General features: G+C 40.3%; 2 protein-coding genes across 2 annotated transcripts; both read left to right on the forward strand.

Moving 5' to 3' along the window:
* Positions 1-783: 783 nt before the first annotated feature.
* Positions 784-5768, forward strand: etfb (electron transfer flavoprotein subunit beta). The gene is made up of 7 exons (XM_029504862.1): positions 784-908; positions 2259-2417; positions 2919-3077; positions 3157-3219; positions 3790-3948; positions 4199-4414; positions 5134-5768. Exons 1-6 carry the CDS (start codon positions 855-857, stop codon positions 4367-4369), a joined length of 765 nt encoding a protein of 254 aa, XP_029360722.1. The 5' UTR covers positions 784-854; the 3' UTR covers positions 4370-4414; positions 5134-5768.
* A 1556-nt stretch (positions 5769-7324) lies between these two features.
* vsig10l (V-set and immunoglobulin domain containing 10 like) lies at positions 7325-12575 on the forward strand. The gene is made up of 12 exons (XM_029504805.1): positions 7325-7517; positions 7991-8314; positions 8829-9101; positions 9199-9465; positions 9658-9903; positions 10024-10302; positions 10821-10913; positions 11138-11359; positions 11459-11578; positions 11652-11692; positions 11879-11965; positions 12067-12575. The coding sequence occupies exons 1-12, from the start codon at positions 7445-7447 to the stop codon at positions 12139-12141; spliced, it is 2100 nt and encodes a 699-aa protein (XP_029360665.1). The 5' UTR covers positions 7325-7444; the 3' UTR covers positions 12142-12575.
* Positions 12576-15573: the final 2998 nt, after the last annotated feature.

A 15573-nucleotide genomic window follows, 5' to 3' on the forward strand; every position in this document is an offset into this window, starting at 1 on the left:
AAATTGAAAATATTCACTGAATTTCCCAGGTCTTGAAGCCATGCTTATTTCTAACTTGACATGAATATGATTAAGTTCATTGTGACCTGACCCTCATTTGATTTAGTTGGCAGGTAATTAAGTTCACCTATGCAGTCAAATAAAGCAGTTCTGAAATAAATCCTGATTCAAAGATGATTGAAATGATGAAGTCTTATTGAAACAGTTTTGAAGATCGTGCTAATTCAAAGGTACGGTAATTTTAAATGTTATTCTGTGGTGCTGTTCAATTATTTAGTTTCACGAGTGTTAAATTATTGAAATACCTCCCTATTTAATGCAGTGTGATTCAATACAGCTCACTCAACTCTTTGAAAATGTTAAATGGTATAATCATAATGGGGGGCACACGCTTATTGTATTTGGCTGTATGTGCATGAACTTTGTCCCACATAAAGCGGAACCTTTCTTCATTTTTTTTTTCACGGCACAGATGTGAGAAGCACCAAGTTAATCACACGCAACCACGCACACATCCAAAGATGTTTGAGCAAAACGGCCATCAAAAGTATTCATTATGAGAAATGAGCAGCTCTTAATCAAACTCCCACACGGCGTTTGGTTATTTTATACTCACTTCAGTGAAAGAGCGGCATCGACTGGCTTCATGCTGACTTTAACAACCACTGTAACCTCGGATCAGCCAATCAGCGCAGAGAACGTTGGTTTTTGTCCTCTTCTCATTGGCTGAAGTGGTAGGCGGCACCCACCCAGCATGGTGTCACACTAAAAAGGCTCCGACGTCACCTCCTCGGCTGAAGGTTCATTGCGGTGACTGTTACGTACTCACAGCACAATTAAACGTTACAGCCACAATGTCTGGACGTGTTCTCGTCGGAGTTAAACGTGTCATTGACTACGCAGTCAAGGTAAAATGCTTCTGCTGAGTCGATAGTGTTATTTAAAACATTTCAAGTTTGCTTTTTTCCCCCTCCAGCTTTCACTCATTTGACTTTGTGCCCTGCTCGCTAATGTTAGCATGCTAGCACCGGCTGGCTGTGCTGTACAAGCCGACACACAGCAGCGCTGACTGACACTCATACTGACAAGGATTTGACAGATAACCTCCAAATATGCAGCTGAACTGATTCACGACATGCAGCATGGTGAATAATTGAAATTACAGTTAGCAGCGCATCAGTGTTTGACTTCCTACTGCTGATGTTTATAAGTTGTGTAACTTCATGACACACAAACAATGGTATGTCCTCTGCAGGCTTTCTCCCATATTATTTAGTGTGTCAGTCACAGTGGACGGTGCACTTACTGTAATGTCAGGGTATTTCTCCCCCCCACCTTAATGACACCATCAGTAGGATCATTTTGTTTCCTGCTGTTTCGTGTAACAGCTGGATCTCTCCTGCTGCAGCTGCTCTGTACAGGATCTGTGCAAAGTCAGTCTGAAATGGTTTCATCATTTTTAATGTCAGGACATTTACTGTGACAATTTTGGATATTATATCTGTAACATGCTCCACACATGGTTTGTTGCTTCTCTTTTTTTAAGTTGCTGCAAGTCTGAATGGTAACATTTGGTGTATGAAAAGTTTATCATGCTGGGCTATGCAGGTTTGTTTACAGTGAGTCTGAAACAGTTTTTCTTGATTTATGTCTAAATCCCCCTTTTCTGTTTTGTGGAGCTCTTAAATGTTACTACATACAATGCCAGCGGAAAGGCGGTCTACCTGCAAAAATGAGGAAACGGTTTGGTGAAGATCCTAAATGTGTCAGCTTAACGTTGCCCAAAACCAGGTCCAACTGGAACGTGAACTGTATCCAGGCCTTATCACCTAACATACCACTTCACAAGTACGCTTATGACTGAGAGGGATCAAATCCTTGGAGTAGGGTTCCTGTAATAATAGCTGATTAGTGCCCATTATCTTTGAATTAAAACCAGAAACAGAACTGCCTACATTCTGTAAGTATCAGACTTAGATTCAGAGTTGATGCTTCTTACCCTAAAGGGAAGTTCCTCTCAATCATTATTTGTTGATAAACCGATGCAGAGAAATAAAAGTAGACAGCTTCCCTAAAAAAAAAAAAAAAATTCCAGCCTGTTTAAACATGTATCACAAGATGCCACATCCTTTTCACAGCTACTCCGATGGCTTGCCTTCTGTTTTAGATTCTGTCACTATGCCTGATAGTTTGCCCTAGACTGTGAGTCGGCTGGCACCTCCATAGTGACTTTGTCCTCCTGTATTACTCCTCCTCAGATTCGTGTGAGGCCAGACAAAACTGGTGTGGTGACTGATGGTGTTAAGCACTCAATGAACCCCTTCTGCGAAATCGCCGTTGAGGAGGCGGTCAAGCTGAAGGAGAAGAAGCTTATTAAGGAAGTTGTGGCTGTCAGCTGTGGGCCACAGCAAGCACAGGTGAGGAAGGTTGCATTGATTTGTCCCATTTCACAATTACTGAAGAGATCTGTGATAGAGATATGCCATGTATCATACCTTGCACTATCTGGCAGTGTAATCAGATAAAAATTGTATTGATTTTTTTTCAATGTATACATTCCGTGTAGTGCAGAAATACTTGAATATTTATTGCTATCTACTGTAAAGCTTATACTTCACTTCTCATTTGAATGCATTATTCCAATGCCATGTATATAAATTTAGGAAAAGCAATGACATTTCATTTCCAAGCTGTTACAGTAGTTATACTGTAACGTATCAGGACAAATTTCAAAGCAAGTCAACAAAAAATTTTATTCACTGGAAAAGTAATCTTTGGGGAAGATACTGAGGCAAATGTCAAATATGAACTATTTTGAGTTTGACAATAAGTTTTAAGAAGGGAGAAGCACCACCCAATTATTTTAATCCCCCTCCCTCAAGGACGAGATCTCTGACCCATAGTTTCCTCTCACAAAGGAAACCATTCGTACTGCCCTTGCCATGGGGGCCGACCGTGGCATTCATGTGGAAGTGACTGGGAAAGACTATGACACCTTGGGACCGCTGCAGGTCTCTAAGATCCTGGCTGCTCTGGCTAAGAAGGAGGACGCACAGCTTGTCATCCTTGGCAAACAGGTCAAAGATCCTCATCACATTTTCTGCTCACGTCTTACTGTCCTGTTGCCTTTATTAAATTATTGTGTTGTTTTTATAGGCCATCGATGATGACTGCAATCAGACTGGCCAGATGACAGCAGCTTTACTTGACTGGCCTCAGGTGACTTTTAGCTGAAATGTAGTCTTTGAATGAGTCATGCTAAACAGGACCAAATCAATGAAAATCGGTATCACAACCTAAAATTTATCTGAGCCAAATTAATACTGTTACTTAGATTATGATATTTGCTGTTTTGTTTTGTTTAGTTTTTTTCCCTTACAAATGTCATATATGTGAACTCGTATCAGGTCATGCCTCTGCCTAGACTGTCTTATCAAGGTTAATGTAGACTAGTTTGAGCCAGTAAGACCTACAGTAAACCTGCACAGATCAGCGTTGCAGGTTAAAGTCTACTTGAAGAGCTGAAGTTCCACAGGCTGACCAACAGATAGTGCACTTTGACAAGTTATCTCGGCGCACAGGTTGAGCTGATGGCACATTTACCGAGAATGATCCAACTTTTAAACTGTAATAATAAAGGCTAGCCAGCAGATGGCGCACACTGACAGTTCTGTGCTCTCAAATCGTTTTGTTTAGTCCTCATGCTGCAGGGTTAGCAATGATTTTGGAGAGATAACCAATAGATCTTATTGTGGTATTTAGTTTTGCTAAATATGCTCAATATTTCAGGGCACTTTTGCATCAGAGGTGTCAATGGAAGGAGACAAGGTGAAAGTGGTGAGGGAAATTGACGGTGGCCTGGAAACTGTTAAAATTAACATACCAGCAGTGGTGACTGCGGACCTTCGACTCAACACGCCCAGATATGCCACTCTGCCTAATATCATGGTAAGTTGCAAGGAATTAACACGTAAGCTCAAATAATAGTTTGGCTGTCAGAAAGACAATTTGGAAGAAAATTGAGCTGTCAATGCTTCAATAAATCCAGAACGAATTTAGTTTCAATAAAGCATTGGTAATTGTTGGTGTGACCAAATCTTTTTGGAGCAGAGTTGTTCAAACAATGAAAAATGAAGATGCTGTGAATTATTAGTCTGTACTCTACCCTTATCTCTGTGCTTCCTTTTTCCTTTTTTAGAAAGCCAAGAAGAAGAAGATTGCTAATGTGAAGCCTGCAGACTTAGGAGTGGATCTTACATCACGGTTGGAAGTGTTGAGAGTGGACGAGCCCCCACAGAGGCAGGCGGGGATGAAGGTGGAGACAGTGGATGACCTGGTGGGCAAGCTGAAAGAGACGGGGCACATATAGTGGCATTAAGAGTGTAAGCAAAGGAGATCATAACCGAGCAGAAGGGTGAGTTTGACTACAACTTGAGTTTCTTAACTATTAATGTCTGTAAGTGCGATCACTTTATTGATATTTGTCACAAAATGCTTTCTCATTTGCTCAGGTATGAATGACACAGTTAATAGTAATTGATAATTGGTGTTTAGTCATTTCAGCACTGTGATAAAAGGAAGTTAAGGTGAAAGAAAGGCAACGAATATTTGCAGTCAGATCCGAAAAATTTACTGTTTCATTTGTTCATTGTGGTTCCAAACAAAATGGTTTCATGTTCATTTTATATCATCTGACTAAGCAACTGACTGTTACAGCTCTAATGTAAACTGGTGGGGTTCGATTAGATTTTTCTTTCCATCACTCTCCATCACTTTGGGGATGATATTTTTCTCTTGAGTTTTAGACTAATTTTATTTTTATCTTTTGGAGTAAGGGAAGAAGTGGTAACACTATATCAAAAATAAATCGTTCTTGATAACCCACCCCTTGAATATGTTTTGACACAAGCTTGGTGTGCTGAAAAGCAATTCACTGCGATGAATGATAGAATTGTTTGCTTGGAATATTAAAATCCTTTTTATATCACCATCCCTTCATGACAAAAAAGAGGAATTAATTGTTCTGACAAAGAGTATTGTGTGATTTGTGGTTACAAAAGCAGAACTAATTAAAGATTTTAATTGCAACTGTTGTCTTGAATCACGTATCGAAATTCTCTGCTCTCCTTGCAGGACCTTTTAATGGATAACTGGACAGCGTTGGATAAGCGCACCCCGAGGGCAAGCTCACGCATCAGCCTAATCCCTCTGTTCGAGATTGTAATGCCTGAGGATGTGCAAGGAGAGGAGGAATACTGAGAGACACTGTCCTTCAGCAGATCCACACAACTTCACAAGTATCATCTTGTTTTTCATGTGCATTCTAACTGTCGTGGATGGTTCATCTATTATAAGCTATACCGATATAACAAGCCATCTTTATGCAATAATGTAAACACAGAGACTTCCTCTCATTCATGCTGAGGTTGTTGATATCACTGTACACTGATACCTCCACTACGATGGATTTCATCAACCAAATCTTGTGCGTCACTTGTCTCACATTTTAAGAGGTGCAGTTTTTGTAAATGATATATGTAAATATGGACCCCAAGCTGTTGATGTTCATGCCATTCAAGTTTAGAAATGTCTACTGCTAATCTGTATAGCTTGTAATATAAATCCTCAAAATTTTTTTCAGTCCTCTGCCTGGACAGTGTCTCTCAGTATGAGGGAGGAAAAGAGAATTTTACCATAAGCGCCTCTTCTCATTTAATTGTACAAAGCATTAAAAGTGAAAATAAAGTGGTCTTTTTCATATCTAAGCATGGAAGACATGTCTGATATTTTGGCTTTTCTTCTGGTTTAAATTCAGCGTATATTTGTGTTGAAGTCTACAAGTAAGAATACACTGCAACTCTTATGCCTATTCTGATAGATTCTGCTACTTGCACCGTTATTTGTCTACAAAGATCTTGGCATTTCAACACAACATTTTTCCGCATACTACCAAAGTAGTAACATTGTTAACACCTGTAAATGGGTAACAAGTCAGAGCTTTCAACATTAATTGCAATCACTGTGAAATTGTCAAATAATTTAAATCCAATTCACAGTCCATTAGAGTTTGATTCAGGTAATTTCATTCCACTAATTCTTGTGTCAAAAACTAATGAGGCTCATTCAGAACAAAGCAGCAGCCTTGTCCCAGTTTGTTGTTTGACATTTAACAGGCTTTTGTAAAAATGACACCATGAAATAAACTCACTGTAACAAGGAACAGCATGAAATAACTTAAAATAATGAGCCAATTTATAATCAATTGCAGGGTTATTTCAATATCACGGTCATATTTATTATACTTTTACTTATTAATTCTTTCAAAACTTAAGTAATATAACTCTTTTGGTCTGTACACAAAGGTGAGACAACTGCAGGGTTTTTGTTTTGTTTTGTTTTGTACTAGGCTGCAGACATGTTTTCAGTGTACCTGAATGAATTGACTAACTGTCAGCTGGTGAAGCTTGGAGCCAGTCCCAGCTGACACTGGACCGGGGGGGTCATCGCTCCTGCAGAGCTGACCCCAACTAGCCCCACTTCACCTCCCAGTGTCACTCCAAATCAAGTAAAACATCATGATGAGCGCTGACATAAGTAATGCTATGAAAACTCTTGGCCCAGCTGCCTCCAAACAACATTTTGGCATGTACTAAACAGCCATGAACAAATGAGTGTGAAGGTTGTTAGTTATTTAGCTAACTTAAAGTTTTCCCAGAGATAAAGAGGTCACACTGATTGACCCAACTGACTGACCATTTCTGGTGTAACTGCCCCCCAAAAAATCCTGACTGACCTATCTGTGTTAAACGACTTTTTAATTTTACCTTCTATGAAGGCCAAGCTTGTACTCAGCATGGTGTTGCTTTATGTGTTCAAAGGAAGACTATCTGGCTAAATATGGAAGTGTGTATTTCATGTTGAAATGAATATTGTCCATTATTTTATGTTATGAAGTTTATTATTGTAAGAAATCAGACTCACTGTCAGTTAGCGTGCCTTAGCGTTAATGCTATACTATATACAGGCTTATTTTTTTCTCAGTGATCATCGTTACCCGTACCTAAATGAAAAATAATAAGAATTTAACGATTAATCAATCTCAGTCTAATGTCAGTATTTATGCAGAAAGACTTTCCACATAGACTTGTGGAAGGTTTTGCCCCTTTCAATATGGCGGACGCGATGACGTCTCACACCGGGGTGTGTGTGTGTGTGTGTGTGTGTGTGTGATTAGACGATGGGCGTGGTCTCACGCGCACAATCAGGGCTTCGACGCTGCACAGGTGAGCCGTTCGCGCGCACACAGACATTCAGCGCGCCTCTCCCGCTGAGTTTGGACTTTTCTCTAAATGTCGCAGAAAGAATCACAATTCACATTTCTTTCAGCTTCATTGGACACTTTCGGAGTATTCGCGCTTCTCGGCTTCCGTCCAATTTCACTGAAATGACGCGGTTTGGTGTATTTGGCCGAGTAAGATCAATTTTTCTAGCTACTTTTCTCACTTTTTCTTTCCAAGGTAAGATTATCAGTAAAGCTCTGATTTGAGGTTGTTTTTTTTTTTTGGTTGTTGTTGTTTTTTTTTTACGTGGTGCTTCATGGCTGCTTTGTTGGCAGATAAAACGTTTTAAGACTTTGGTTTACATTGTTCCTTTGGATCAGGAATCTTTATCAGATATTTTTATTTATCAGTTTTTTTTATTATTTTTTATTTTTTGGCCGGGTGTGTGTAAGCATATTAGGAATTTGCCACCGGTGTTTCTTACTTGGACACATTAAGGGAAAGACCGAAATATATCTACATAGACATTAGAAATATTTGCAGTGGAATATTTTGACAATTTATTTTCAAAGATAATACACAGACTGTAATATGAATCGACACTCTACTGTTCATGGGTACTTCATAAATTTTATGGTTTTGAAATGTGGCCTTATATTTATTAATGCTTATTATTTATATCCTCATCTTATCGGCTCTCCTGTTGACAGGTGCGTACTGTGAACTGGGGGTTTCTCCTGCTGGCCCTTCTTTGGTGAATACAAAAGCTGGCAGCAATGTGACTCTGGCTGTGCGTTTCAGTGGTGCCCTTGATCCAGCAGTTACCTGGTTCAAGGGAAATTTACCTGTCGTCACATGGACTGTTGGCTCCAGCGCTGCTCCAGACATATCCCACAGGGAAGTGCTGAGGATTGAGAGTGATGGATCCCTTACCTTTGTAAATGTGCCGCTGAACTACACCGGGATCTACACCATTGAAATAACCAAGTCTGGAATGGGTAAAGCTGCGACAAGTTTCACTCTGGGAGTGTTTGGTGAGTACTTGACTGAGCTCAGTTTGAGGGATAAACCGAAGTACTACTATAGTTCTACACTGGGGTCATCACACAAGGTTGTATTTGTTTATTCCACACTTTATGCACTGTTTCCTCAGAGGGCATGGACAGTCCTGAAGTGATTATGATAAGGAAGTCGAACTGCACATAAGTCGCGATGTCTGTCTGTTGCAATATGATGACGCTTGCCACATCATCATGATATTATTCTGTGTTCTTAGAATAACAACAACAAAAAAAACTATCTTACTACATTTAAAGTTTAATTAACAGGTATAGAGACCAGACTTCTCCTATGGAAGGCATGATTGAAAATTTTGTAACATTTGCATTGTATTTATGTATTTAACTGTCTGTCTTGGGTTTGGTTCGGAGTAAATATTAATAATTAGTAAATAAATAAAACAAACGAAAACTTGAACAGCTCTGAAAAACTCTCCCTTGTTTACGTCATCATCCTGTTCAAGAGACCCTTTACCTTTTTCTTTGACAGAAACCATTGAGAATCTGGAGGTGAGCATGCAGCCAAGCTTTGTGAAGGAGGGAACTGAGCAGTTCACCCTGCGTTATAAAATGTCTCAAGGAGTGGTTGAGCAACAGATGTGGTTCTTCAATGGCAGAGAGATAGAAACCAGCCTGCACTTCTCGATAAAGCAAAGTAGCCTTGTGGTCTTCAGTCCAAACCGAAATGACACAGGACAGTACACGGCGTTGCTGACAAATCCCTTCAGTCGTGTCAGGGCTCACTTCAATGTCACTGTGCGGTGTAAGATCACTAGATTTTTAATTGAGACTGCAGTCATCTCAAGTGTGTCTGTTTGCATCCTTTCAACTTAAATGTTTTTGTTTGTTTTTAATTACAGACGGACCTGATGAGCCTGTAGTTAAGGCCCTTCCAGCCCAACCTTTCTATGTATCCGGGGATTCTCTGAGCCTCCGCTGCCAGGCTGAGGGATTCCCACAGCCAATAGCTGAGTGGGTCTTTGGTGGTGAGACCCTTTCTCAGTCCACTGACGGAGTCCTAAATCGAACAAATATACAGACAAGTCAAGGGGGCATTTATACATGCAGGATGTTCAATGAGGAGACTGAAGAAAAGCGTCAGAAGAACATTACTCTAAGTGTTTATGGTACGTGAAGGCACAAGATTCTCTTTTCAGTGTTTTGGGGTAGGATGTGACATTAAAATTGCAAATTCATGTCATCTTTGCTCCTTTTAGATTTAGAAATTTTCAGATTTTATAAATGACATGTTTTCTTTGTGTGAATGCTCGGACTCATCATAAATAACAAGGTTTTCAATCAGTTTTCTTGTGTAACAGAGATGCCGTCGAGCAGCCCGAAATGCTCTGTGCACTCAGTTAACGGGAATGTCGACCTACTGTACGGCTGTCAGTGGCAGGGGGGAACTCCAAAGGCTACGCTCTCTTTCCCCGACCTGAGCAGCGGCAGTGGAGTTGGGAACTTCAGTCTGGTTCTTCAACCTGCCTCAGCTGACCTGAATGGGAAAACTGTCATATGCATGGCAGTCCATCCAGTTCAATCAAAACAATGCAACATTACTGCACGTGAGTTGTTTCGTTTTGCTCCTTTTTTTTTTTTTTTTTTTTAATAGGTTTCATGGATAGTGATGTATGTTTCAAACAACAACAAAAAAAAAACTTAAGCAAAATCCTTATCTTCCCCAGGTAGTCCGAGGGAGTTACTCCCAGCTGTGAGAACCACAGTTGACTCTGAGGGCAAAATAGTGGTTGCAATCCTCTGCGTCAGTGAGGCCTCGCCTGAGGCCGTGGTGTCATGGTCCGAAGGCAGCAAGGATGTCACCAACAGTACATCTTATCAGATCAGCAACGACACCACACAGCTCAATATTCGCCATTACAATGTCAGCAACTTTCTCCTCCAAAACTACACCTGCATCTGCCGCAACCCCCTGGGCTCCCAGAGAAGAGAAATCCAGTTACAAGGTACAGCGCTGCTGCCCTTTGAAGCACTGTGTGCTATTTTGAGGTATTTGCACGCAGTTTGTTCTTTTTGAATAGCTACTACAATTAAGAGGAAAATATTCTGTACTCACTTCTTTTCAGGTGAAATAACAGAAGCATCGAATGTAAAAGTACTTGCTCATCAGAAAAAAAGAAAAATTGGTACGACATGATGAAATAGTTGTTAGTTGCAGCCTTATTTCAGAGTGGTTACTCTGACATTTCCTTTTGATTCCATATGACATAGTAAAAGATGTGGGTACGTCTTCCACCACGGCCAAACAGAACAGTGTTTGTCTTTAAATTCTGTGGAGATTTTGTTACCTTAAGCTTCTAATTGGGAGAGCTATGTGCATTACCAGAGTAAAAAAAAATACAATGGACCCTCAGACACAGAGCTAAGTAATACCTGAGATCGGTCTTTCCCTTTTTATACAAAGCTCTCCAGTCTTGGCTCACCCCCCCCGTCCTTTTTTGATCCCATCTCTCTCTCTGTGCAGGACCGCTGATCTCACATTCCAGTGTGTTCCCTAACGAAGATGGAACCATCATCACGTTGACCTGGGAGGTCCCGCCTAGGTCTGTTGTTACAGGTAAAGCTTTTGGAGGAACGTTGATGCATTGCTGGAAACAGAATCCGTCCCCAGAGGATAGGGGTGTAAATAATGAGTAATGTGTGCAATGTACACATTAGCAGCTGTTGTTTGGTTAAAAATACTTTTAGAACGAAAGTGCTGTGAAAATCAAATGTCACTTTTTGTTTGACTTTGTCTGACTGGTCAACTTTGCTGTTATCATTGTTTGGGCTTTTGCAAAGGGTTTGACATCCAATTGAAAGGTCCAGACCTGAACCAAAATCGTATTGGCATTCAAAATAGAAGCACGTCAAACAAATATCGCACCATCCAGCAGAAACCTGGTTCTGCTCGTAGCACAGACATCTTCATCATCGATCCCAGCAAGACGCGTTTTTTTCGGGTCGTCCCCAGAGCTCTTATGACTGTAGGAGAGCCCTCTGAGAGCCACAGACGTGGACCAGGTTTGGCCATTTGTTAGTTATTGTTTTTAAGCAGCACCTTTCTTATCACAGAGTGCGATATGATGGATAACCCGTTTCTTTCTAACCCCCTGATACTAGCTCAGGGACTGAGTGGTCCTGCCATTGCTGGCATTGCTGCTGGAATCCCCTGCAGCCTTCTCTTCCTGCTCCTCGTGGGAGCACTCATCTACCTCTGTGTCTACTGCAACAAAAACCAAAGTAGGTGAAGTCTTAAAAACGGTGACATCATTTAATTTTGATGAATAATTTTGCTGTTATTCTTTTGTTGTAGGTCGGCAGACTAGATATCCAGTGTCCAGAGCAGTTGAGAAGGTGGGAATGACATAATAAACATGAATGAATTCAGCAGCAACATGGCGACTGTGTGAAGTGTAAATTATGTAACACAATTGACGTATCGTGCACCACACACAGGATGAAGTAATTAATTAACCTGTGTAAAACCAAATTATGAATCTGCTACTTCTTTGTATTGTCTTTCTCTTCCACAATCAACAGACAATAACAACTCAATCAGATTTAACTCCTCATAACCTGCTGACAGGAGAGCTGAAGTCTCCCCCTGACTACAACAGGCTGCACCAGGTAATCTTTGTTGTTGAGGCCCTTATTTTTTTATTCTGGGTTTTTTTTTTTTTTTTTTTTTTTTAACTTGATTTGCATTAAATGTGTCTGTTTTCTTTCAGACTCCCTCTGAAAGATCAGTGGCTCTGCCCACTTTTGTCCCTCCACCACCTGTCAGGGTTGCTACAACTGTCTAAACGCTGAACTGAATTTTCTGAAGTATTACTTTGGTAAAATTTAATTTTAATGAGATTTTTTTATATCTGTAACTTTTAATTCAGCTGTCACATGTCACAAACTGATTTCAATGTCTTTGTATATTTATATATAATATATGTTTAACAAAGCTATCTGGACATTTATTTAAATTATTAAGGAGAGATTCTTTATTTCTCAACTGTAGTTGTATTGATTTCCTCTCTCAGGTCAATTCTTTTAATTCATTCATTCATTCATTCATTCATCTACTGCTTATATGTTTTTGGGTCATGGGGCAATGGAGCCACTCCCAGCTCACACTGGGTGAGGGCGGGGTCACCCTGGACAGGTCATCAGTCCATCACAACCAATCACACTCCGACCTACGGTCAATTTAAAGTCCCAAATTAATCCAAACATGATCTCTTTGGACGGTGGGAGGAAACCAGAGTATGTTAGGAAACTCACACAGGCATGGAGAGAACATGCAAACAGAAAGGCCCCAGGCCTGGGAACCGAACCTGTGACGTTCTTGTTGTGGGACAACTGCGCTATCGACTATACAAGTGATGCCAGTATGTCAGTAACTATTTAAATGAAGCACACATTAGAAACAAGACACAGTAAAAGTAAAAGATAAATACTCATAAAAACATTATACAGTCTATTGTGTGATAATGAGGACGTGAGGTTTATAGTCTCATGTGTGGCTGTAGGCGTATTAGTGCGTGTGATGGGGACTCAGTGTGGGGCAATAGCTGGGCAGTGGAGGTATGTTGGTGATGGTGGTTAAGAGTCTTGTCTTGCCTGTCTGTCCATGGGGAAGTGGATCACACGGTGTATTATGGCACACAAAAACGTCCATGTTGTAATTCTTTATGATCAACAGTAAAGCCAAAAAAAGAAAAAAAAAGAGAAATGCTTTTTCTTATGTTTATGTGCAACAGATCGTTATCACTGGCTTTCTGCGGAGGATTCACTTCCTGTAGTATTCTCTCCTGGAAAAACAAATGATTTTGACATTTTCAACGAGCTAAGGCCATAAAGAATTTGTATGGGTGTTGGATGTTTTGTTTTCTGCTGTTGTTCCTCATAAACTTCATTCCTGGTTGTGTGTCTGTGTGTATCTCAGCTTTAAATCCTGTCTCATTTGCAAGTGCTTTGATCAGCTGGCTTTCTTTTGGAGCTGTTTTAGGGTGAGAAATGGCTGCGCATATTTTTTTTTTGTGTGTCCATATTTGGTGCAGCAACAGCCAATACATCGCTAATGCCAGTCAGAGGGAGCCGTTCAGGTGAGCTCCTCTCTCCCTGATGTTTGGGAGACATGAATTCGAAGCAGTGATGAACAACATAAAGCAACAAGATGGTGAGTGGTGCCTCTGAACAATGTGTGTTGTCAAAGCAAAAGATGACAGGCATGTGTTGGTCTGCAGCTTGCCACGGTGAAAGCTGTGTGTGAGTCAGAGTTCAGCCCTGATGTTGACATCATTGACATCATGTTGTGAGAAAGCATTTTAACGTTTCAACATGAGCTGAAGTTTTCTATCTGTGCAGCAGATGGTGCTATTGAGCTCCCCACCTCGCAAACTGATATTTTAATACAAGTCTGCAATACATGCTTTACTCGAATGGCACTGATGTTCTGAATATGTTACAATATCAGCTAACACAAAATCACATTTTAAATTCAGACCTGTCACAGAGGGGGGAAAAAAAGGTGGAGTCACACTTTTAGCAGCTAATGTTCAGCCAGACCTTGAGAGAAGTGTGTGCAGTTTAAGGACATTTTTTTTTTTTTTTTTTTTTATTAGGTCTCATCTTTTCTATTTACAGAATATTGAAATCAGCCTTTCCCCACCTGGGCCCACAATAGAAATAAATATTTTATCGCTATAATTTTGTATTGTATACCCTTTGTATTTAATGCATGTTTGTGTCTTGGCTGATCGAATTACCTTGACATCCTTTCAGCAGATACAACAAATGGGCATTTGAATGCACTAAATGGAACTGCAGCTCCTTCAGTTCCTCAGAAATAAACTCAGACACCTCTGTGCTGATATTACTTTATTCTTACATAATCCTTCCATGTCAATATTTTACAAATAAAAATTAAAACCTCTGGGACAGTAACATTCAAAACATTATCTCTATTTGCATGCGCAATGAATAACTGAGTTGTTTACTTAATGCTGCCGTGACTATTGTAAATACCATCTCAAATATATTTAAATAATTTACACATGTTAGTCTGCCTTTTACGGTCACTGCAGTGTTTTTATTTTCACATATTCACTGTTAACATTTACAGCATACTCTAAAGAGTGTGTTGCTGTTTTGTTTTTTGTTTTTTTTTTTTTAAAGCAGCTCGAGCGTCACGTGTGTGTCATGAGCATGTATGTGTCCCCATGACCACACCCCAGCCACCCTGAAAGAAAGTGAGCGCTTCAGCATGTTCCATTGACCGCAGCAGTACTGCAAGCCTCTGCACATCCACAGTTCGAGAACGCCTAATAGAACAACAGACAAGGACTGTGGTGCAGCAGGCCTCATATCCTGGACCATCCCCCCTCCCCCAAAATGCTCCCATGTAGTTAAATGTTGGAAAGTCACGTGGCTCTTAGGCCCACCAGCTCGAGTGCATTTGTTCTGTGCTGCTTGTTTTAAAGGATTTTGCCTCCATCAACAGAAATGTGGAGGGGATAACTTTTTGGAATTCAGCCTAGGGCTTCCTCTTTGACATTTCGCTCACTCCTGGCTTGCACTGTCTCTCGCTCTTTCCCTGAGGAAAGGCTGACACTTAAGAGGGTTGATTCAGCCAAAGGAATTCAGGTAAGATGATGTCGGGTCTTTTGTTAACGGCTGATGTCCCGTAAAGTCCGAGAATAGGTGGTGTAAAAATAAATAAATAAATAAATAAATAAATAAATAGAAAGCATACCATGGCACGCCAACCAGTGAGTTTTGATATGTGTCATCAGGACAGAAAAGCCAGAAAGATTTCATGCTGGACCAGATTTATTTGCTTCCTTCCATAGATACAGATACACCTATTGTATTCATTATGTCCACCTCAGACTGTGGATGGAGATGCATGTTATCTCTGCTCAACTCCAGCTGACTTCTGCTGGTGTTTGACATGTTCCTCACATCATTTATTATACTTAGTATGGTCTTATCATGCTGGGTGGCTAAAATGGAGAACAGCATTGAACAATGGGGTCACCTTCAAGGAAGACCGTTTCCTATTTATTTTAATTTGAGCTTCTATTGTTAAACTTTTTTTTTTTTTTTTTTGTTAAATTCTTGATTGTAGGCCTCATTGTATAATCTGTTATTGCCACAGGACAGTGTGAGCCGACTGAGGTGTTGTAAGGTAGTTTTCTCATTTAGGTTTTTATATGTTTGGCCTTGGAAGTGCACACATTTGT

The sequence above is a fragment of the Echeneis naucrates genome, chromosome 6 (genome assembly GCF_900963305.1).
Source record: "Echeneis naucrates chromosome 6, fEcheNa1.1, whole genome shotgun sequence".
NCBI lineage: Eukaryota > Metazoa > Chordata > Actinopteri > Carangiformes > Echeneidae > Echeneis > Echeneis naucrates.

What these genes read in the sequence shown, in the direction of transcription:
- etfb (XM_029504862.1), top strand. Translation starts at nt 855, where the DNA reads ATGTCTGGACGTGTTCTCGTCGGAGTTAAACGTGTCATTGACTACGCA. An exon ending in TCATTGACTACGCAGTCAAG is followed by an intron (nt 909 to 2,258) that starts GTAAAATGCTTC and finishes ACTCCTCCTCAG; the next exon opens with ATTCGTGTGAGGCCAGACAA. An exon ending in GTGGGCCACAGCAAGCACAG is followed by an intron (nt 2,418 to 2,918) that starts GTGAGGAAGGTT and finishes CCTCTCACAAAG; the next exon opens with GAAACCATTCGTACTGCCCT.
- vsig10l (XM_029504805.1), top strand. Translation starts at nt 7,445, where the DNA reads ATGACGCGGTTTGGTGTATTTGGCCGAGTAAGATCAATTTTTCTAGCT. An exon ending in TTTCACTCTGGGAGTGTTTG is followed by an intron (nt 8,315 to 8,828) that starts GTGAGTACTTGA and finishes TTTCTTTGACAG; the next exon opens with AAACCATTGAGAATCTGGAG. An exon ending in GCCTAGGTCTGTTGTTACAG is followed by an intron (nt 10,914 to 11,137) that starts GTAAAGCTTTTG and finishes GCTTTTGCAAAG; the next exon opens with GGTTTGACATCCAATTGAAA.